Source organism: Trachemys scripta, chromosome 3 (assembly GCF_013100865.1).
Source record: "Trachemys scripta elegans isolate TJP31775 chromosome 3, CAS_Tse_1.0, whole genome shotgun sequence".
Lineage (NCBI taxonomy): Eukaryota > Metazoa > Chordata > Testudines > Emydidae > Trachemys > Trachemys scripta.
In genome coordinates, this window is record NC_048300.1 from 168,214,357 (window position 1) to 168,237,795 (window position 23,439).

Here is a 23,439-nt window from a genome sequence, read left to right on the forward strand (position 1 = left end):
AAAATCAAATGTGCTTAATACTCTAATGATCATATTCTAAAATGAAATTTATAAACGAATCTCACATTACTGAAATATTATGGCCCAGGACCATCTGTATGAAGAATATTCAGTGGAAACTGCTGCTTTCACGTAGTACTTCTTGCAGTTGTGTCTGACAGGCAACCAGAGGTGAAAGAAGTAACAGTGAGAGCAATTAATGGGGCAGTAAGCTACACCTCTGAAAAATGCTGATGTCTTCAAGCCTAAGACTTTAACTTCCAAAAGCTGTTGTGAAGCCAGCATATGTTTAACAGCATATTGAAAGACAGGTCATGAAGATGTATATTCTCTCAGTTCATTCATATTAGGACTGGTCATGTGTGCACTGAGTGTTCCACACAACACCTTTTGAACCTTTGAATTCTGAGTTGGTGTTTTGACTTGAATGACATATGGATGATTACCAATGGATGAGTGTGCAGCACTTTGCCTATACTATAGTGCAAAGCCAAAATATGAATCACTTATTTCCTGAGTAAAGACATAAATTTCTTTTGAGTGCTTGTGAAGCTGGGTAAAAGCTTAACTTTAATATTATTTATTCTGTTAGTTTGGTTTTATCCATTTAAGCTCTCATGCCCATTCAACCCAAAAAAGAAGGAGGAGGGGCAAGTGGAGGAGAAGAAGAAAGTGAAATGTTTGAATCTTTGATGAGGGAAATGGGAATAAACTCTTTTAATCCTTCAGTTACTATTTGTCTCCTACTTTATATTTCTTTAAAAACAATTATGTTTCTAGGGAAACATTTATTAATTAACTCCATGCAGTAACTTCTTTTTTTTTTGAGGAAAACTACAGACGCATGTACCACTATCATCTGGTCCAAGACACAGTTCTCCAGGGCGATCAGAACTCTGGCCAGATCCAGCAGTGCTCTTAGGCATATGCTTAGTTTTGAAGCTACGTACTTAAGTGCTTTGCTAGGTCAGGCAAGAATGGTCATCACCCCGAAGGTTCAAGTCCCAAATTAGCATATGTTTTAGTCAACATGATTTTGGAAATATTTTAGTTTAACAATGAGGCAAAATTATTTTATACAAAACAATGTCCCTTTGATTCAACTGTATAAAATCTTACCATGCTATTATTATTTTTATGCTACCAAAGTTTAACTTTTAACCGGTTCCTCATATTTTGTCTGTTTAATGATAATTTTATTAGGACTCCACACATTATAGGTGAGATCTTGACTGGCTGTTATATGGCTGTGTGGGGAGGCAGCATGGCACCTTACCCCACCGTTTACACAACCTGGCTAAAATTGTAAGTTACACCTGGGAAAGCAGATTGTTTGCTATCAAAATGTTTCTCCAAGGTACAAGTGGCCAAGAGTGGGTTGGGGTACGTGTGGATCCAGCTATCACTCTGATCCTTCCTATGTGCTGGCTGGCTTCATGGACAGGGAATATGTATAAGGGAAGTTGCAGATTGTGCTCCCCCCATCCTCGCCCAACCAGGAGGTCTCCTGGTTATCTCCTGGGAGGGTACCTCCCCTCTTACTATGCCTTGCTGTGCCTTTAAGGCATGATCTAGCCTTATGTAAGTGGTGTCTGTCTACAGATGGATCGGCAATAGAGCAGACTTAATTGTTGGCTGGAATCTGTGTGTCTGTTTCTCTAAATGTCTTGAACATTTCTGCACGTGTGAGGTAAACTGAATATTTTGTAGCTTGTAGGGAGTAGCTCTGCGATGAGCCAAAGTATAATTCCTCCATGGTTTTGACCATGGAAGTTGCTCTTTACATATCCTATAGGAAATAACAAACATCAAGATGTGCTGTTATACTAGGTAGCTGGACAATTTTCAGCTTTTTTAAAGCATCAGCTTCCTTCAGCCACCTGAACATATGTGTGTTCCTGTATTTCTGCCCTTACAAAAGTGAAGCATATTGGCTTTCCCATAGCACCTTTCATCCAAGGATCTCAAAGCACTTTACAAAAATTAATTAATAAAGCCTCACAACACCCCTGTGAGGTAGGTATTTTTAGCTCCATTTTACAGATGGGAGAAACGAGACACAGAGAAATTGAGTGAGCCATTCCAGATCACACAGTGAGTCACTGGAGAGCCAGGAATAAGACTTAGACCTCCTGACAGTGCTTCCTCCCTTTGCTTCTACCAAATACATTTTTATACATCTGTTTGGTAGAATAAACCTTGCCATATTTTTACTGTAAGAACTCATGCAAAGTAGCACCTTCTTTTTAAAAGGAAAATATACAGCATTTAGTTTCAGAGATTCTGCAGAGAGAGGCAATGATACTTCAGTAGTAGCTACATTCCTATCAAAAGCCACAGATTTCACAAACCAAAGGTTTCTCAAATCTGTGGTGTGCCTGTCATTTTATCTGCTTTTTCATGGGCATGAGGGAAAATAACATGGCTACCAATTCCCAACCTATGTGGTTATACTAGCTTCCTGAACAGATGGAATTTTTCATCATCCAATCAGCATCCTCTGTTTTTTATGACACCTGACTCATCTCACTACTGACTTAGTCATACACCAGTTCCTCACTGTACAGTATGCAATGTAATTGGGTTGCCCCTTTCCTCCTTCTGGTCCAACAAAGTGATAAATATAGATGTTCATACATAGGTCTATACCCCACACAAGCATGTCTGGAATATTTCAAAGTCAGTATAAAAACATTTAAAGGGACACTGTCAGATCATATAAGGTCCAAATTTCTAGAGGGCTCATACTCCACACTGTGGAAGAGTCTAATCCAAAATTCACTGAAGTCAACTGAAAAACTCCCATTGACTTCAGTGGAATTGGGATCACACCCCAAATCTTTCAAAATCCATGTGGACTCCAAGGATCAAGTAGGCACTCAGGGCTGACCATATGTAACTCTTTGCCTCTGCCCAGTTCCTGTTATTCTCCTTTGCTGTGAGTGTGTTAAGTTAAAAACCAAAGCAATTTATTTGTATAATATTTGACATATTTTTTACCTTTATTTGCAAACACATAAAATAAAATATCCAGGATTAAAAAAAATGTCTAATTATTTCTTAGACGCATTTTAATTACTATATAACATCTATGTAATTTTTTTTCTACTCCTCCCTAAAAAACACTTACTATAGAGGTAATGTTGGGTTCCACTCCTTAGAATCTCCCACAGTAATTACAGCATTCAAATAATAACCAATGCTCAAAGAGAAATGAATGAAGTGTGGAAGTCATTAAACACTGTAAGGAAAGTCTGAGCTGAAGAACACAGCATATCACAGTGGGGTTCAGTATTATAAAATAGGAGTGAGTGCTGCAAAGCAGGTCTGTACAGACCTTCAGATATAGAACATAATTAACTATTCTTTCTTACTGTGTCTTTTCTTCCTTAAAAAAATTATTTTCTTTCAGTTAGTCTTTTCATTTTCTCTCTGTTCCACTTTTTATCTGGTCTTACTAACTGATGGGTGGTGTAGGGTTTTTGTTTTTTTCCCTTCAAATAGTAAAAAGTGCCGGTATTTAAAAAGGAATAATAGGCATCCTTGCAGAATCAGAATTTGTACCTAACTATAGAACTGTCACTGGCAAATAAAGATGTTCTTTAATTGTTCATATTAAGATAAAATTGAAAATAACCAACATACATTTTAATTAATAATTTTGGAACCATGAAATTGATAAATGTGTTCTAGTAAAAAATAATGGGTGTCTTCTCATCTCAATGGGCAGGGATTCATATACAGTTTTACCCTATTCTGATAATCCTAATCTCTCTCTTCTTTCTCCCTTTGTATCCCTCTTGTGACCACTGTTTTTTGTTCCATCTGAGCCATGGCTATTTTCTAGCCTTCTGTGGCTCAAACAACTATTACCATCACCTCCTGTGCTCCCAGTATTCTTTTTCAGCTTCCTATCCATCCAATTATTTATTATTATTATTTATGCAGTACCATGGAGGTGTGCATGATGCTTTACAGTGAACATGTTTCTTCCCAAAACAGGGTATGATCTAAGGGCCCATTCCTGCAAACCCAATTCTACCACCCTTACTCATATTGAACAATATCCTGCCTCACAAATATTCCTATTAGGTTATGGCAGAATATGAGAAGTTCTTACTCAGGGATATTCCCATTGACATTATAGAATCAGCCATGTAATTAGACAAAGAGAGCACTCCAGACAAGCAAGGAGGTGATTAAGGCCACTTCAACAGTTACAAAGGGCCAATTTTTGCCATTCTTATGCACAATGTAGGGTTGCCAACCCCCCCAGGATTGCCCTGGAGTCACCAGGAATTAAAGATTAATCTTTAATTAAAGAGTATGTCATGTGATGAAACCTCCAGGATTACGTCCAACCAAAATTGGCAACCCTAACAGTGAGTAGTATGTTACTCTACAAGTAATTTCATTTATTGAAATGGAACTCCTTGCAGAGTATGATAACTACTCAGTGTGAATAAAAATGACAAGATTTGGCCCATAGTATTTAATTCACCCTCTTTGTTGTTGTTGTGTTTTTTGTTTTGAGTGGCATTTTTCTGAATATTTCCAGGGAGCATAGGGATATCTGAAGGGGCAGTTTTAACAGCAACCATTCTCCAAGGGGTATGTCATTTTTTTCCTCACTCTTAGGCTATGTTTACATTGCAAACAGGAATGTGATTTACAGTTCATGTAGACTACCCACCTTAGCTTTAATATAGCCAGATCGCTATAAATAGCAGTAAGGACATGGTATTGCAGGCTTCATTGCAGGACACAAATTTGAGTGTGTACCCAGGGGATTCAGGTAGGTTGGTATAACTCATGCTGAAGCCTGCTTTGAGGCATCTTCACTGCTATTGTTAGCAGGCTAGCTAGATGAAAGCAAGCCTGGGTACTTCTACACAAGCTGCAATTCTCACCCATGGTGTGGCCTCTCTTTCCAAAACTGCATTCACATCTGACTTGACCTGAGGGGAAGTACTTACTTTCCATTTCCTTCTTATGGAAAAAAAAAAAAGATATTCCACTTGCTTTTCTTTAATTACAGTGTCCTACTCAGTATCAACCTATGCACTGGGATGGCATTTCCACAGGGCTGGGACTTTTGTCTCACAAGCATTATATCTCACCATGGCAGTGGTATCCAATCTTTTCAGTCAGAGGGGAAAACATTATTGCAGAAAAGGTGAAGAGGCCGCAATCAATACTTTGGGACAGACCCTCTGGCCAGCTCTACTCCCTTTGCACAGAGACTGTGCAGGGGGCTGGGTAGATAATCAGGGAGCTGTGACTGAGGCTGCTTCTCATTTTCTACTGCTTTCACTTCTCCTAGGCTTCCTGGAGGGAGGAAGGAGCTGGGTAGAGTAGGGGAGCCATTCTGTGTCAGGCACTGTCCTGGGCGCAGACATAGCCAGTTCAGTGTGTACTGGTTTCCTGCTCTAACTCAGGTTCCCACTGTCCACCAGGGAAGCTGGTGATGAAGCAGCGAAATCTGCTCTCCAAGCCCTGCAATACAGCAGGGGAGCTGCAGCACAGAATGAAGAGCAGCTACTCACAGATCTAGTTCACAGCAGAGCTGCTCTTGGGGCTGTGGTGTAGTTGTAGACCACTCAGGAATCAGAGACCTCCCGATCTTCGCCCTACGGCAGCAGGCCTGATCTGAACACCAGTTTAAAAATCACAGGGAGCAGCTCAGGGAACATGTTTCCAATCCATAATCACATGCACATTTTCTTCTTACCACAGTTGTCCTCTAGGGCCACAGATTGGATGCTAGTGGGGCATTCAATCTCCTTTTACTTACAACACTCTGAGCAATCCTGACTCGAGTTCTCTTACTCATAACGTTGGGTTTCTCTTTGCTGCATAGCTTGTTGAGGATCAGCAATATTCTGTTACACAGAAGAAATGGTTGGGGGAGGTTAGGAATCACTTTAAGATATTTTTGGGTTGTGGACAGGGCAGGGCCGGTGCTACCATTAAGGCAAACTAGGCGGTTGCCTAGGACGCCAAGATTTGGGCGCGACAAAAAGCGGTGCCCCCAATTTTTTTTTACAGCGTTCCTGGGCTGGGCTGCCAGTGGCGCGCTGACACGTGCGGCTCAGACTCCCTCTCTCAGTGCAGCAGCTGCTCCATTTCTCCCGCCTCCCAGGCTTGCAGCGCCAATCAGCTGTTTGGCACCGCAAGCCTGGGAGGGGAGGAGAATTAGAGTGAGGGCGGCATGCTCGGGGAGGAGGCGGAGCAGAGGTGAGCTAGGGTGGGGAGCTGCCGCATGGCTCCCCGGGGGGGAGGAGCTCCCCGGGGGGGAGGGACGCCTCAGGACGGGGAGCTGCCGCAGGGCTGGCGGGGGGGAGCAAGGTGGAAGTTTCGCCTAGGGCGCGAAACTTCCTTGCACCGGCCCTGGGACAGGGACAAAGTTATGTGGGAACAAGCTGATGGTTAAGTGGAATGGCTTGTTTATGCTACACTGGGTGATGTGGAGATGATTATATCCGGTTAGATGAATCTGCTCTCCATTCTGAGGTTGAGGATGTTCTTGTTAGGTAAAATTGCATTTTGGGAAGGGGTCTTTGGGGTGTTTTCTTAATAATGCTGTCTGATTAGCCCTCCGGCTGGGGTGAGAGATCTGCTAGGTTTCTTTTCCTCCTTTTCCATTCTCTGGCTGGGTTCAGTGGTAGGGAAACTAGTGGAGATAAATATTCTATGTGCAAAAGTAACAGACTCTGTCTAATTTAGAAGCTTTTTCTTAGGATATGGATCTTGTTTCCCTTTCCCCCACCACATCATTTTTTCAGGAGCCAGCTTCAGCATCTACATCCCCTTTAGTTCCCTCAGTTTGGTGGTTGAGAAGGCTGAGCAATGCTATTGTGAGCTGAAGATAGGGAGGGACCAGCTCTGGGTGATTGGATTCATTGGTACTTGTGATAGAAGGTATGGGGAAACAAAGCAGGAGATTCTGTAGATTGAGATCTGTGGGTAGATTATTGTTATCTGTGGCATCATCATGGAAGGGTAGGACACCAATTAGTAGAGACCCTACACTTCAATTCATGTCATTTAGTTCATGGCCAGTGACTCACTCTATCAATGTGCCTGCTACCATAGAATACTGAATCCTCTTCTATTTTCAGCCATCGAAACAGAAGCCCCTAAGCATTCTCTGCTTATTTTCCATCCTCACAGTGGTATAATTTTACCTTTCACACCCTGAGCAGGGTAGTGGCAGACTTGCCCAGAGACCAGTCAGCTGCAGGGTGTATAAAAATTATTGGTATGGTATTGGTATCGGTGAAGAAAACTTTGTTCTTTCTATTACTGTACACACGAAGTTATTTCCAGCAGGATTGTTCCAAGTGGCTGTCCTCCTGGTATATCCTCAGTGGCTCTGCTTGGAAACTGACAGATCTTTCATATTGTGAGGAATTTCCCACCTGCTGTGCAGCTCTGCATTGGACTGCCTGTCCTGGTGGAAAAGGATTTGTGTCTAGGGAGGACAATTGAATGGCTTCCCTAGGAAAATTTTGGTCAGGTTCTTCATGCTGTAATCTTGTCAACTGTTGACCTGCCTCTAATCTGCCATCCTTGGGAAGATTATCTTGAAGGTTGTGGCAAGACAATTTTGGTGTCACATGGATTCCTTCATCCCTGTTAGTCTGGTTTTAGTATGTCATGGAGACTGCTGGTCTCATTGGCTGAGGATTTCCTCCTGTCAGTGAGGAATAGTCAGGAGTCTATGCTGACTCTTTTAGATATGAGAGTATTTGACACTGTTGAGTGTGAAATTTGGCTACTTTGCTTGCAGTTACTAACTGGGGAAGACAATAGAGTCTTTGTGACTTTGGGGGTTGCTGAAATTTACATTACTCGGGATTGAAAACTTGAAGCTGAAGCTTAGTTACCTGAAACCATGCATGTCCTGCAATACACTGTGGCAGTGGTTTAGCTCAAGCACCACAGCTAATTTCAAGGATCTCACATTTAAATCTGGTTGCTAGTAGCAGAACAATCTCAACAGAGTGTGTTTTCTCTGGAACTCATTTTCCTAGCATATCCAACAGAACTAGAATCTATTGAACTTTAGAGAACAGTACAAATACTTCTCTTTTCTGATGCATGTCTTTGAGGGGATGATTGAATAGTGGAAGGGTTTGTTTGTTTTAAGGTAATTTCCTTTTCTTTTTGCTCATTGGAAAAGGGTATTGCAATGGTATTTATTAAATTTTGATTATGTGCCCCGAGACATCAGAAGGTAGATCATCAATCAAGTAAATCAAGTAAAATAAATAATTAAATAAGTACAATAGCTAGATTTCCATTATATATATGCAGTCTTAGCTTATAATGCACAAATTACATTTTTCTGATTTATTCTCTGAGCCTGTTCCTACTCTCACAATGGTGCAAACCAGGGTAGCTATAATGAAGTTCAGAGGAGTTACACCAACATAAAACTAGTGATGAGATCAGAATTGCTTGCTCTAAATCCACCTGAGATCATGTTTGCTCTTTTCCTGCAAGTATTCTGCAGATGACTCACACTAAAATCACTCTACAATTTTTTTCACTCTCAGTTATTTGTCCATTTTTGTATGATTATTTTTGGTCTCTAGTCTCATTACCTTAAATTTTTCTACATTGAAGTGTGTGGACTTCTTATCAGTCAATAGAACTCATCTACCCATTATTAATTTGTTTACTCTAACACTTTGTATTTGCTGCTGTACTATGCTTTATGACTTTCTAAATACATTGGAAGAGTATCAAAAGCTTCCCTAAAACTCAGATAAATCATGTAAATTGTTTCACCACAATCTATACATTGATGTACAGTACTTCAAGCAAGTGACTTCAAGCAAGGCACACATTTTCCAGGACAATTATCTTTTTATAAATACAGGATGATAGTTCCTAATTATATACCTCTAAATAACAAGTACATTTGGCTCACCACTGTTTTTAATATTTTTCCCACAAATGAAGCCATGTTTACTGAGTCCATGGTTTACTGATCAGAGGTAGATAAACCTAACAAAGAATCACGAAATCTTGCGTGGGTTTTTCAAAAGTACTCAGTTAATCTAACTTTGCTTCCAGTTAAGTCAATGGGGATAATACTTCCCTTAGCTTCAATGAGAGCCGAGTTACAGCAACACTAAGTGCTCTTGAAAATCGCACCCTTCATGCTTCCAAACCCATCCAGCCCAAACTACATTTTCAAGACATTTCAAGAACAAGTATGATCGTTCATTGATATGATGTCATTATTTCAGCTCAAAATTAAGAAAACCAATAAAATAGAACCCACATTATCGGGAGATCTCAAGAGAAAATAAATCTTCAGATAGATGGTTGAGAAAAACAGGGACTATGAGTGCAGCCTTCAAACCCTGCTGGCTAACTTACCTAGTTATAGACAGCTAGCCAGCTAACTCAAAACCAGCTGGCTGGGCAGTAGGAGGTGGCAGCAGCAATAGCCCAGTACTTGCACAAAGTCTTTATGCACTAGTCAGACTTTAATACATATGACCTTAATGAATTCTTTGGGCCTGATTCTCTACTGCTCTACACTTTATGTAGTCAGGTACACCGGTAAAAAGTGAGTGTGAAATGCTCCCCAATCAGAATGGTGCTGCGAAGTAGTGGAGAAAAAGGCATAAATAGTTCAGAAGGTATTTATGCACTAAAGTCAAATCTTGGGGGACATTATCAGGTGAAAACTGATACTAGACTTAACTAGAGTTCCAATAATTTAGGTCTGACTGTACTAAATCATGGATGAGTTAATCTCCCAAAATAATACCTACATCAAACAATGCCACCAGCACAGGAAAAGAGTGGTGACATGATAAACAGATATTACTCATTTAATGCACTACTTGAAGGCGCACACATACTGCAACGATGAGGGTCATATAAAAACCTATAGATAGAATAGAATAGAATAGAATATCCACAGACATGCATGTGGATATGGACATGTTGCCTACCCCTGCTTCTGACCAACTGTTCTCCTGCCACTAAACCCATCTTCCTTTCCTTGCACTCTGACCATGTCACTTTCCTTTTATTCCTTCGCTGTCCTCCTGTTGCCTTTCACACTAAGTTCAAGCTTTTCATCCTTACTTTCAAGGCTCTGCACAATGCTGCTCCTATCTACATCTCTGCGTTCTTATCTTCCTAATACTCTGCTGTAACTGGCACATGATTCCCTTACCCACTGTCTGCAATCCTCCCAGCCTGACCTCCTAATCATTCTTTTGGTATCAGTATTTTTCTTCATTCTCACTCCCATTCTCCCCTTACACTTGGAAGTTGCTCACTCTCCCTGTATAACAGAAGTTCTCCCTCCCCTTTCTTCAAACAAATCCCGCCTTAAAATATTCACTTCTATGCAGACTTTCAACAATAGTCCCCTAAAGAGAAAATAGATGATTAAAAATACTAGCAACAATATTATGTCACCTCCAGATTGGATCTCATCTGGCATTTTGTGTTTGAACTGTAACATCTGTTCAATCATAGAATCATAGAATATCAGGGTTGGAAGGGACCTCAAGAGTTCATCTAGTCCAACCCCCTGCTCAAAGCAGGACCAATTCCCAACTAAATCATCCCAGCCAGGGCTTTGTCAAGCCTGACCTTAAAAACCTCTAAGGAAAGAGATTCCACCACCTCCCTAGGTAACTCATTCCAGTATTTCACCACACTCCTAGTGAAAAAGTTCTTCCTAATATCCAACCTAAACCTCCCCCATTGCAACGTGAGACCATTACGCCTTGTTCTGTCACCTGGTACCACTGAGAACAGTCTAGATCCATCCTCTTTGGAACCCCCTTTTCAGGTAGTTGAAAGCAGCTATCAAATCCCCTCTCATTCTTCTCTTCTGCAGACTAAATAATCCCAGTTTCCTCAGCCTTGGGGCATGGACCATATCTTTTCCTATGTTTGCACAGTGGTATACAAACAGACTATACTCATCAGACATGAGTTTTAAATCTATTGATTGCTTTATCTACCAAGTCCTGTGGTTCCACTGCTCTTCTGAATGTTCTAGTAATAATTATTGGTCATTTGGTATTCCACTTGCTACTTTGTTAAATTCTTCTGGTGCTTAATTATCTGAGGGTAGGTCTTTATTTATTATATTGTAGTGGGAGGAGAAATGACAATCAACTTTCAATCTGAAGCCTGCCTTTAAAACTGAATGACTGTTTTAATTATTGCAGACAATGCAAAGATAGGTAGGGGCTCCTCTATAAAGATTTTAGTCCAGTGCTTTGCTGCATGTCCAAGAAGCTGTTTAGGAAATGTTTCTCAGTTATACAGCACTTTTTTGTAACATTAGGGATATGGTAGAACTGCAAATTTGATACATGGGACATGATATAGATCAGAAGGAATAATCAGTGCAGTGTGTACAATGCTTAAAAGTGTATGTACCGGTAATAAACAAAGAGCTCCCATCTCATCCACTATATGGAAAAATAATGAAAATCTTGATTTCTTTAATGCTTTTTTGTATATGGTGCAGGCCAGGCCAAATACAGCTCTTTGAAGTCGCTGACATCAGTGGAGTTACTTTAGCTTTACAACAGCATAACTGAAAACAGACATGATGTCCCATGCTTCAGTGCTTACCTAGCCATCTTCCAGCAGTTTGTGAGATTAGGATTGTCAAAGCTATGGATTCTAGTTTAATTAGATCAGCTCACATGATTAGTTCATGTCAAATAAGGCTTAATCCTGTCATAAATTAGCTAGCACAAGGTTTCTCACACATAGATGTTTCAAAACACTACCAATATATATTCTCTAGAACAGATTCTTTAAAAAATTCATCAAACAAACATTAAGCACCTTTGGCACCAGGTATTATTTATATATGTAATATAGGTGAGAGGATAAAAAAAATTAATATCCATATTTTCTGTAGCAGCCTACATATACCCATTGATTCAGGGAAGTTTAATAACCAAGGTGACCAAAACCAGCTTGATTTCCCTGATCCTTTGAATAGTCCTCTCTAATTACCACTTTTATATCCTTAACCCAACTTCTTGTTCCTTTGCTAGCATTAGAGTTCTCTGTCTTTTGCTGACTGCACTGGCAAGCTGGCTGGCTCGCTAATTCTAACTCCTGCAGACTCACAGACTATCTGTAACCTGAATTAATTAATTCAAGTGAATGTACTTCTTAAGATATAAAAGTATTGTCTCATGTGTGGTATAGGTGACAAAAGAATGCAACTTAATTGTTCTGGAACCCATTACGCAAAGGAGACAACACTCCTATAACAACAGTTACTCATGATTATATAAATATATTTATTATAGATTGTTGCTTTTGTTTCACAGGATAATTTTCTCAGTATGCTTTTCAGTTTAGTATTAATCCCTGGTGGAACTGTTACAGTGGCAAATTTCAGGAGGAAAAATAAGCTCCTCAGAAACTTCCACTTTTCTGGATGAAATCCTTCTGGCTTTATTCATTCAAAATTCCAGTAGAATATATGCTGTAACTCCAATGGAGCATTTCCTCAATAAAATGAGCAGCATTTGGCCCTCTTAGAGCTGCATGAACCAAGAATCTTAGCAAAAGAGGTCAAATTAGAATCTTTAATATTGACTTGCTGGTGAGCAGAATTTCCACACATGCTTTTGGAACCACCAAATGCAAATGTCAACAGACACTCATGTAGGCTAGGTACTCTCTACCTATACTGCTACATATCCTTGACAGCTTAATTTTGTTTTCTCCGATTTGGAACTTCTGGCTCTGGAAAGCAATGGAATTCACGGGGATAATGGACATTAAAAGTTCATTCTTATACATCATGTGAAAACCTTCCTTTATGTGCCATCTTTCAAATGTGAGACTTTCAAGGACAACATCAGGTCATATTTGTTTGGAGTACCCATGCAGAGGGCAGGTATTTCATTTTATTCACTAAGTTCTAGACTGGGCCTTTAGGCACATCCCTGTGTAAACAATGGTGCATAGCTGTTTTGACAAAGGGAGGATCACTGGTAAGGAACTGAGTTTCAAAGAGTCACAATAGATATAAGACTACACTCCTAATACTACAATATTTTCCCCTTGAATTCCTCCCCAAATCCCACTTTGCTCCAGGAGGGAGTAATTTAATACGCTGCTCTGCCACCCACCAAGGGGAGGAGGTGGAGTCAAGGAATCACTCTGCATTTGTTCACAGGTAAAGGAAAGTAAGAGAAGTATTGGATGCACAACCCCTCAGATTGCCCCTTCTCCTGGAACCACAATCTGCGAGTGTCCTATATGACTGTGCCCCAACTCCCCTGGCACAGCTGCAAAGTAACAGATTGCAGTGAAGCCCAAAGGTAATTAGTCATTACTCAGTGAGGCCAATGCCTTGTTTTCAATTAAGATTCTGGGCAACAGTCTGCAAGTTACAAAACAAGTGCTAATACAACCAAAACAACTATATTCACAGATAAAACAGTTTTAACACAAAACAAAATTAAATCAACTGTCAAGTAGTTCTGGTGTGAACACTTACAGTAATATTCTCCTCTCAGGTCTCTTATCCAGACTTCAAATTTCATTATTAATATTGCATAATTTGTCCTAACTCCATTTGCAGAACTGCTGCTGATGTCAATGGAAGTTCTTTGTGTATATATTTACAGCAGGGATCCAGTATTTGGATCATTAAAGGTGAATGCTTCCCTTATATTGTACAAAGCTGTAACTAGACTGTTTACTTTTGAAGGACCAGAAGATCTTGTGCCTGCATCTGATGTTTTGAGACACTAAATATGTAAAGTCCGAACTCAGCAAGATATTTAGCCACATTAACTCACTTGCTTAAAATTGGGAAAGCCAACAGATCTGTTCACATGCTTAAAGTTGGGCACATGTTTAAGCACCTTGCTTATTCAGGGTCTGAAAGAATTGCTACCCAACTGTGTTATGCATTTACAGACAGAACAGTGTCTATTTAACATTTTGTAAAGGAGGATGTGACAGACATAAAATCACTTTACATAGATGTAATTCCACTGATTTAAAAGGAATTATTCCTGATTTACACTGATGTAAGTGAGCTCAGAATCAGGTCCAGTCTCACAGGAGCAGTGGAAGAAAAATTACAACATTTGAAGAATACGGTTAACAAATGCTACTGTCTAAGCGTACCAAATGGTAACCACCTTAACTATATAGTATTGGAGCAAGTGAAAGCCTATCTAGCAGCAAATTTGTTTTTAAACAAAAAATAACAGAGTAAGCATAATAAATATATCTGGCCCAATTCCACAAGAACTAGAGGTATCCAGAGGGAATCTACTAGCTTGCTTTTCTCTAAACCCTATTTTTAAGGCTTATGCATTTCAGCATTGATCTACTTGTTTTTTAAAAAATCACATTATTATTTCCAGTTGAATTTGGCTCAGGAAAGAGTAATTCTGACCAGAGTAATATTAACTCAAATGATACAAACTACTAAAAATGAAAATATTGAACAATCTCTACATTTACACAGGTCTCGTTTGGTAGGAATGATACATCTGGTACAAAAACAAAGACATCAAGAATTGTTATACAGTAGCATGACCTGATCACTTGCATACCTTTGCATCTCTGAAAACTAGAGATGAAAGGCAATATTAACATTTTGTATCAACAAACATCAATCAAGGGACTGAAGTAAGGTCTTCTGGTCATTGCTGGTGGGTTTTTTTTTCCCATTATACTGCTGGTGGCAACATACCCCCATCACAGTATTCTCCACCTTCTTTTATAAAGAAGATGAAAATATAGAGCAATATACATGAATAGAAGAGTCCACCAGCATATTCTGAAGGATTGCTTCCCCTTCTGTTTATTAATCCTCTCTGATCCTGGAAAATGCATTTCTTTCCATTTATTGTTCTAAGCAGTGAACAGCTGTTTCCTGGCCTCTTCATTTAAGGCTGTCATTTCTTTGGTTAGATGTTTTGCATATATGGTACACCAAAACAGGTGCCTAGCTTTTTTTGCTCTGATTAGTATGGAATGCTTTACTGTGTTCACCAAACGTGTGACTGCTTTCTTGCTAATAGTTTGAATAAATGAATGTGATTGATGCTAGGCAGATTGGACAGGCCATCTCTCTGGTACAAACCTGTTTATTTCATTGTTTCAGAGACTTAGAGATTCTTAAGTTGCAAGGACAGTGGGAATCTGTGTTCTACCACAATATCCTCAGTACCGATTCTTTCATCTTAAGATTGGTGTTTGCGTCTCCCTTTGCTTAGAGGGACATGCATAATCAGCCACAGAAGCAATCTGATGAAAGGATCAGGAAGATAAAGGAGGGCACTATCAAAGTTAACCTATAAACTAATAGGTGGATTTCAAGACATCGGGTATGTATACCAATAGCCTAATGTGTGCTAGTGGGGAAAAGGCCAAATTTCACCAGAGTATTAAAAAACAGTAGTCCAATTTGTAGAAGTGAGAAAAAGGTGAAGCATTTCCTGTCTGTATTTCAAAGTAATAGTCTGTAATACAAAGATTTATATTCAGTCTCCTTGAATATGTGGCAACTGTGCCTTGCAGTTATGCAACCATTATGTGGTACCTTGTACTTGTATACTGTATATGCTACTATGAGTTTGAGGGAATTAATGTGATATAAAAGGGATATTTATCAAATCTATACATCTTGACCATTCACCTTTTAGTAAACTACAATAAATCTTTTGTAGCATGATCATGTGAAATGGATTAGACTTGATCAATGTATTAAATTTACTTAGATCTAGAATCAGCCTGACTCCTCCTGACCCTGAGGGATTATGAAATACCTGGAGTACAAGCCATCTTGAATGTCTTCATGTGATATAGGCTAAATGGTGCCTTGGAACATCCGTTCCTGGAGCTCCTCCAACGGAGATTTCTTTCTATAATAGAAAAGCTTTGTGAAACAGTCTTTGGGAACCAGCTATCTGAAGTGATCACTTCTCAGAAGGAGAAATACCTTAGTTTGCCTTGCAAAGCAAATGTGCCCTAAGTATTTGACTCCAGAGATTTTCAGCAATAACCACCAAAGTGAAGGGGCACTCCCTAAAAGTGGGCTTTATCTTACTATCTTACTGATAGCCTTCCCATGTGGATTGGAATTTACAGGTTAGGTTATCTTAACAGAGGTCACATGTCTGCCTTCTCTTTTGGGGATGTGAAAGAAATTGGAAAGATTTGTCTTTCCTTCCATAGTGGTAGTACTGTACGTAAGGGATTTTCAGGCCTGTGCTACTTTTTCATTGGATATATCCCTATTCTTCAAAGAGATTCATTACTTTAATGGAAGGTTAAAATGAATGTTGTGGCCATTGAAAGGGCATTTTAGGCACTAATTTTAGTACAAGTGATTATATACTAAGACATCAGCAAAGGATTTGGGATCTAGCTCCAAAAGTCTTTGGTTCTCTTAAATTGGTATTTTGAGATTTGTAAGAGTGTTGCTTTAGGATGCTTCTGTGTCTTCCAAGTCCTTTATTATGTCAAAGGTACAGCCCTAGGGATAGGATTTTCTAAAGGGCCTAAGTGATTTCAGAGCTCAAGCCTGATTGTCATTCAATAAGAATTATGTTCCTAAATCACTTAGGCCCCTTTGAAAATTCCAAACTAAATTCAGTTTCCTGTTACAAAGGGGTAACTCTAGAGTCATTAGAATTAATTATTTGGGGTGTCTCTGGATTTAGCCCCATATAACAGGAAACTTAATTTGGACCTAGGAAATTATATAGTACATTGCTTTATGTTTCTCATACCTGTTGACTTAGAGATCACATTCCCATCTGATAGAATTTTTCTAGCAAAACTGTCTGAGATTTTAATTGTCCTGTCCATTAAGACTAGGCTTGGTTATGAGACTATGCAAAATTTCTATAATCTCATAAAACTACAGCACCACTGACAAAAATGTTTATAAGCACGGCAGAGACACCTTTATCTCCACTAGAAGTTCTACTTTTAGTTTCTAATTGTAATTATGTTGGCTGTGCACATACTGTGATTTTCCCAGTAAATGATTCACCTTAAGGGAGTTCTAAAAATATAAGCAGGGAATTCCAGTAAATGATGAAAGATTCCTGTATTATGAGCAATGGAAGGAGAAGACATTTTAAGTTCTCGGTCAAAAAAACATATAAAATAAATTATCTCCAAAAATCTGTTTGTTTAAATATCTTCTGGACCTCTCAAAACAACAAACTATGGCTATCATCTCAAATCTAGGTCCTCCCACTCCTTGACCTAGAGAAAAAGAACTTATTATCTTCATCATTAGTCACTAGTAACTCTATTTCATGAATCAATTGTGCTGTAACTAGCATCACCTGTATAATAATATGCTGATTCCAAAAAGGTCATAAAATTAATTTGCCCTGAATAATTCCACTGTTAAGCCCCCTATTTTATTTGACTTTCTTTTTTGCATTCCCAGTATTTTACAAAGAAATACTTTTTCTTTTATCTAGGAAACTATATATTATCCCTCAAGTAACATGAGATCCTCTGGGTAACTGACCTGTTTAACTTTTCATCTCCTCTACTATGATGTCTAGCTAATATAGGTACTTCTGCAAAATTCCTAACTTGCAGTTCTTAATTCGAGTCTACTCACAGAAAGAAAACAGCTAAGAAACAATAGCAGCCGCTAAAGTTGTTGATTAGGATCACTAACTGTACATGCAGCAGTGCTGGACATAAGTAAAGCACCATGTTCTGTAATATCTGTACCGGTAAACCTAATACGAAGCTTGGCAGAAGGAAGTTTCTTTAGCTCCTAAGTCTTTTTCCCCTTAAATCATTTTTGATAGTGTAGATTTATTATTGTCCAACTGGACCCAAAACCGTTGCACCAGCTCCACTATGATCCAGTTGCCATTACCTCTTAAGAAAGAACTGCTAGAGTTCCAAAGCAATCCAACAGGATAGCAATTGCAGTCACACACCTGCCTGATCTCAGATAGACTATCCTTACAGGTTCTGAAACAACAGAGTCTCTTTGCATAAGGAAACAGCCTTCCCTGGCATCAAACTGCTTCAGAACTTTCAAGCTTGGCTACCTTGTTTTTAATAGTTTTGGTAGGCAAATTAAAAGTGAATAAGGAAATGCTGTCAGTTGAGGTATCTGCAAAAAAATGCTCATAGCCATCTGTAAGCCACACAGTTGTCTGAATGAAAAGAGTACTTCCTAAATCTTTTTCTAAACCTGACCTAACAGAATGCTGAAACAAAAGTCAGACAACTTTCATACCTTGCTCCTAAGAGGAATCTGACTGAGGAGTGCTGAAAGTTTTTCTTATATTTTTATTGGTTAGAAAGGTGAATCTACCCAACCAAAAACATGTTCCCTGGAAATGGGAACAAAATACTTTTTCGATAGCTCATTAATCTTTGCACGATTCTTCATTTTCACCCCAGTACATTATAATGTAATTAATGGAGGGATTCTGAGATAAGCAGACAGTGATCCTATATTTTGAAAAATATGCTTACACAGAGTCCACAATCCCAGTAAACAGAGATGTCAATGGATTAATCACAGTGCTACTACATTAGCTGGGCTATTAATTAATACCTATATAGTTAAAAGGCATCAAATGTATGGCACTGTATTCAGAAAATATAATTTTAGAAGGACTTTCTTTGTGTAAACCTGTCACTCTCCATAGTTTTAATAAAATCAACTAAAGTACACAACATCCAAGTCTCAAAGAACCAAAGTATCTGATAACATTTCATTCGGATATTGTTTGTCTGAAAGAAAGTTCAGGACCAAATTTTCAAAGGGAAGAGATCCACTTGTGCTCACCAAAAAAAAAAAAACAAAACACCTGCAAACACATGACCGCATTTATCTGAGCAATCATCACTATTAGGTGGGCAGATTCAGTAAATGCACATGCAAATGATGAGAACGGGAATTTGCAGTTAACCATTTGCTTGTACCTTTACCCAATTTTTGCATGCATACCTGGCAATTGCATGCATTAATCCAGTTACACATTTCTGCAGGCATTTTTTTGCACACACACAGTTCTGTATTTGAAAATTTGACACCACTAGGCATCAAAAATATTTGAAAGACAGTCATTAAAATAGATGTTAAAAGAACACTGTGGGGTACATTTTCAGCAAGGCACAGGGAGATTTAGCTGCATGACTTCCATTAGCTTTAATGAGAGCTGCACAGCTAAATACCTGGACACCACACTGAAAGATTAACACATAATACACACAATGTTTACTTTTTACTAATACTCTTATTATTACCACGTTCTTCCTCCTCCTCCTCTTCCTCCTCTTCTTCTTCCTCCTCCTCCTCCACGTCTTCTGCTTCCTCTTCATCCTCCTCTTCTTCCTCTTCAATCTCCTCTTCCTCTTCTCGATCTATTTCTTCATCCTCCTCCTCCTCATCACCTTCATTGTCATCAGAATACTCCTCCTCCTCTTCCTCTTCCTCTTCTTCCTCCTCCTTTTCATCCATCTCCTCTGTTCCATCAGTTTCATAACACTCATCTACTGAAGAGTTGTCTGTTTTAACCACAAAGGGTTTTCTTTTGGGAGCAGGTTCTTGGGGTTGCTTATCTTGTGTTTTTCTTTTTTTTGCCAAAGGACAGCCATAAACACTATTATGAAAAATAAAATACTTGTGTTATTACACTGTCTGGCAGTTCTCCTCTGCAGGTCAGATTGTACAAAGCATTATGTCATTTAATCAGGTTTTATAATTATTTACTACATTAATTGCTTTCCTTAAAATGTACATTTTTGAAAAAAACAAAACAAAACCAAAAAAACCACTTTGCTTAGGCAATAATGACCAAAGGGGAAGGCCCTTCCAAACCCTCACGGCGTCTAGTCAGTCATTAACTGTCTGGAAATGCTACACCCAGGGGTCATCACTGCAATTATAAAGCTAACAAGAATTTTTCCCCCCCTTTCCCCTCCCGCCCCCAACTGTGTTGTCTCTGCTGTATGTTGAACTTTGTTCCTTGGTGGATGCATTTTTTTTTTAATTTATAGCAAATATTTTTTCCTAGCAATTATTGATCAGTACTGTAAGGAGTGGGAAAGCAGTCCTTCATATCTTTAAACTATTCAGTGAGATTTTGATCAGTTACAATTGGGATCTGCTCCTGCAACATTTGAAACTAAGAGTAGGACTGGACCCTTACATATAGATAATAAAAATAATAATAATAATAATAAATTGCTCTTCAATTATTCACTTTAGCTCTCTATTATGTGCTATGAAGGCACATAAAAAGCAAAACAAACATAAAAATTGGCAGAACTAATTTTAGAAGGTCTCAAACATTCAAGTTAAAATGTATCAAAAATCATATGATATTTTCTGAAAACACCAGTGCTGAAAGTCAGACTTATCTGAAGTTGGGTATCATTTGTTCTCTGATCATCTTAGCTACAGGCATAACAACGTTATAGGACAGAAGAGGATCATGCTACTTTTCTGTAGAGTTGTCCACCTATCTGTCCAACTTAATTTCTTGTCTAATATGATCTCCATTGCACAACCACTATTTCTTCCTCTGAGAGAGCTCTGTTGCACACATTGAATTATCCTCTGTGTAAAGAAGTTTCCCTTGAACTTCCTTATTGTCTGAATTTAACTGCAGCTCAAGCCACATTGTTTTTGAGCCCGTTTCCTGTCATGAATAGTTTTGTGACATTCAAACTCCTCTCTATAGCCCTTTATACATATCAGAATATCTGCGCTTAATCTCCTCTTTCACAATCAATTTTCCTACCTTTCCTCACAGTTACAAACCACTGAGACACTCTATCATTTTCCTAGCCACCTGACACCTTTTGTAGTTCTATCAACAGCTTTTTAAAACATGGGGCCCCTCCCGATGGTCAGTACTCCAGATGTGGTCTGTATGGTGCCATAATGGTCTCCTCTGATTTGAACTATATTCCATTATCACAGTTTGTCATTTGCTTCCCTGATGATTTTAAGTTTCTGACCTTCTTATCCTCCATATCATTCATACTGTTAGCACTATATCTTCCTTCAGTGCGAGTGCCACTAATATCATATTCTTCAAGGTTCTGAGTCTTATTTTTAAAGCGTCAGTGGGCTACACCAAGACTATTTCCAGGACTGCTTCTGTCTCTCTCACTCTTTTCATAACCCTCTTAGAATATTATAATCAACAGGCAGGTCTCAGGTACAACACTCGGGGTGAAGGGCCGAAGCAGGTCCTCATTTGTGAAAATCTCAGCCGCTGGAGATAAAGTGAGCTTGAGTTTTGTCACATTTAGAATGCAATGCAGAGCTCACCTCTTTTTTCCACACTGTCCACAATAAAAAAGGCTGCTAAATACTTGCAAAGCCATCTCACCCAAACCTAGTTCTCCTAGAAGTAACTCTGGGAAGGGGCAGAGAATATGGTCCTAGTCAGACTACACCAACATTCCTTTTAATTTTTGGATTTGGCAACTAAAGGCCATTGTGATTGACACATTAGAAATCAATTACGGGTAAAGGTAGGGCAACCTAATTGCCAATCATAATCCTATTTACTGTTTTCAACCTTGTCTATATTTTTCTACACTACATTTTATAAGGCACCTAAAAACCCATGACATTTCTTCTAGGCCCAGTCCCACTAACCTGCAATTGAAATCAGTGGGAGTTAGGTACATTACTTGATTAGGTGCTTTTTGTAAATACCGCTAGGTTCCTATCTGCATGTTTAGACATGTACATAGCTTTGTAACTCTAGCTGCATGTCTTTTCTCTCTTTGTGTGTGCTCAGTGTGCTCGACCCTCAAAGGTGCTGGCTACTCTAGCCCCAATCCAGGTGAGCTCATAAGCAATTAATTGAACTTAATGGGACTTCTCACAGGATTCAAGTTAAGTGTGTATTAAGTACTTTGATGGATTGGGACAAGAATACCCAGTACCCTCTAGGATTGACAATACATTCAGTCTCCCAAGAAAATTAACCATATGTGTTAACCATGACCACCTTTTGGTCACCTTCAACCAGTTTACACCAATCCGAACTATCTGCTCCTTGATCAACATCTAGAATCTGTTCTTGGCTGTGTTTGGATATTAAGCCCTAAAGGTCTGAAATTCCCTTGATTCTTCGTATGAACCCTTTAAAAATATGGTCTTTCATTGACTCCTCTATAGTTTTCAGGTATGTCTTAAGTTCAGTGGGCATTAAAAAAAATAATTTCTCTCTTTCAGAATCCTGGGAGACAGGCCATCAGACCTGGAAATTTCTTTCTGTTTAGCTGCCCTAATTTCTTCTTTTTCTTTGCTTTACCTATTCTTGTATTACCCTTATTTTCATTAATAGTTCATATTCTACCTCCAGGACATTCCTATCTCTTTCTGGCATTTCACCCTCATTCCCCCTGGTAAATACACTGAGGAAAAGAAAGCATTTTGCTTCCCAGCAATCTCTGCCTCATATGTCACTAAGTTCCTCTCACAGTCAGATAAGGAGACATCAGTCTCTTTCATTGACCTCCCGGTCCTGATATATCTGTAAAATCTGTTATTGTTTGTCCCCATACCTTCTGCAATGATCTTTCCATTTTCAATTTTGGCTTCTGTGATCATTGTCTTAGCTCCTTATTTTCTAGACTCGTGTATACCCTCTCATAGCCATGATCCTATTGATTTATATCTTGTTTGCTTTTCTCTTTTATTGCTCCCTGTATTCCCGTGGTCAGCTATATTTGTTTCTCCCCAACCACCTACCTACCTCCCCCCCTCATCTCACACCCCACATATGCACACTTCAGCTGTATTTGTTTTCAATAGTACACCTACATGTTGGGCTTCCTGCAATTTCCCTCTGAATATTCCCCATTTCCTTTCTGAGTCCCTCCCACTCATTTTAGTTTCTCAGGATCTTTTAGTAACAATCCCTATGGAAAAGTCCCGTAAGAACTTACTAGCGATGAAACCAGTAGGGTATAGAAAAATGTATTAGGATTCAAAAGAAAGTATGTAAAAAAATTATATTTAATATAGGATGGTAGCTTTTCTATGGTTTTTGAACAATCTTATGTAACTATCTGATGGTTCAAAAACATACAATATTATTGTTCTCTATTAAATGCTATAGGACTTCTCATAGTGGAATATGCATTTTGATCCCTAAATTCACATATTATTTCTAAGTCATCCCACTACTTTTACCTTTTCAACCATGTCTTATGGGTCATTAAAGATATTACTGATTGATGTACCCTACCCCCCAACTTGTTGCATCATATATCACATGTCCACCAGCATGCTATCTGAATAGATTCTTTCTTTAGTACAGAGTGTCCTATTTTATGCACTCCATGCTGCAGTTCTAACTCAAGCAAAGAACTCATTGGCTTCAGAAGAAAAGTCAAGATGCAATTTCAGGCTCTGTAGTTGAATAA

At 38.9% G+C, this 23,439-nt stretch overlaps 1 protein-coding gene across 11 annotated transcripts in view; it reads right to left on the minus strand.

Moving 5' to 3' along the window:
- The window catches only part of MYT1L (myelin transcription factor 1 like), a 384,470-nt gene that overhangs the window by 109,047 nt on the left and 251,984 nt on the right, over nt 1–23,439 (minus strand). For all 11 annotated transcript variants that reach the window (XM_034766417.1, XM_034766420.1, XM_034766422.1 and 8 more), the window contains 2 exons: nt 19,291–19,646; nt 15,816–15,911 (listed from right to left, as the gene is read on the minus strand). In XM_034766417.1, coding sequence (XP_034622308.1) covers nt 15,816–15,911; nt 19,291–19,646 — 452 coding nt within the window. The remainder of the gene's footprint in view (nt 1–15,815; nt 15,912–19,290; nt 19,647–23,439) is intronic.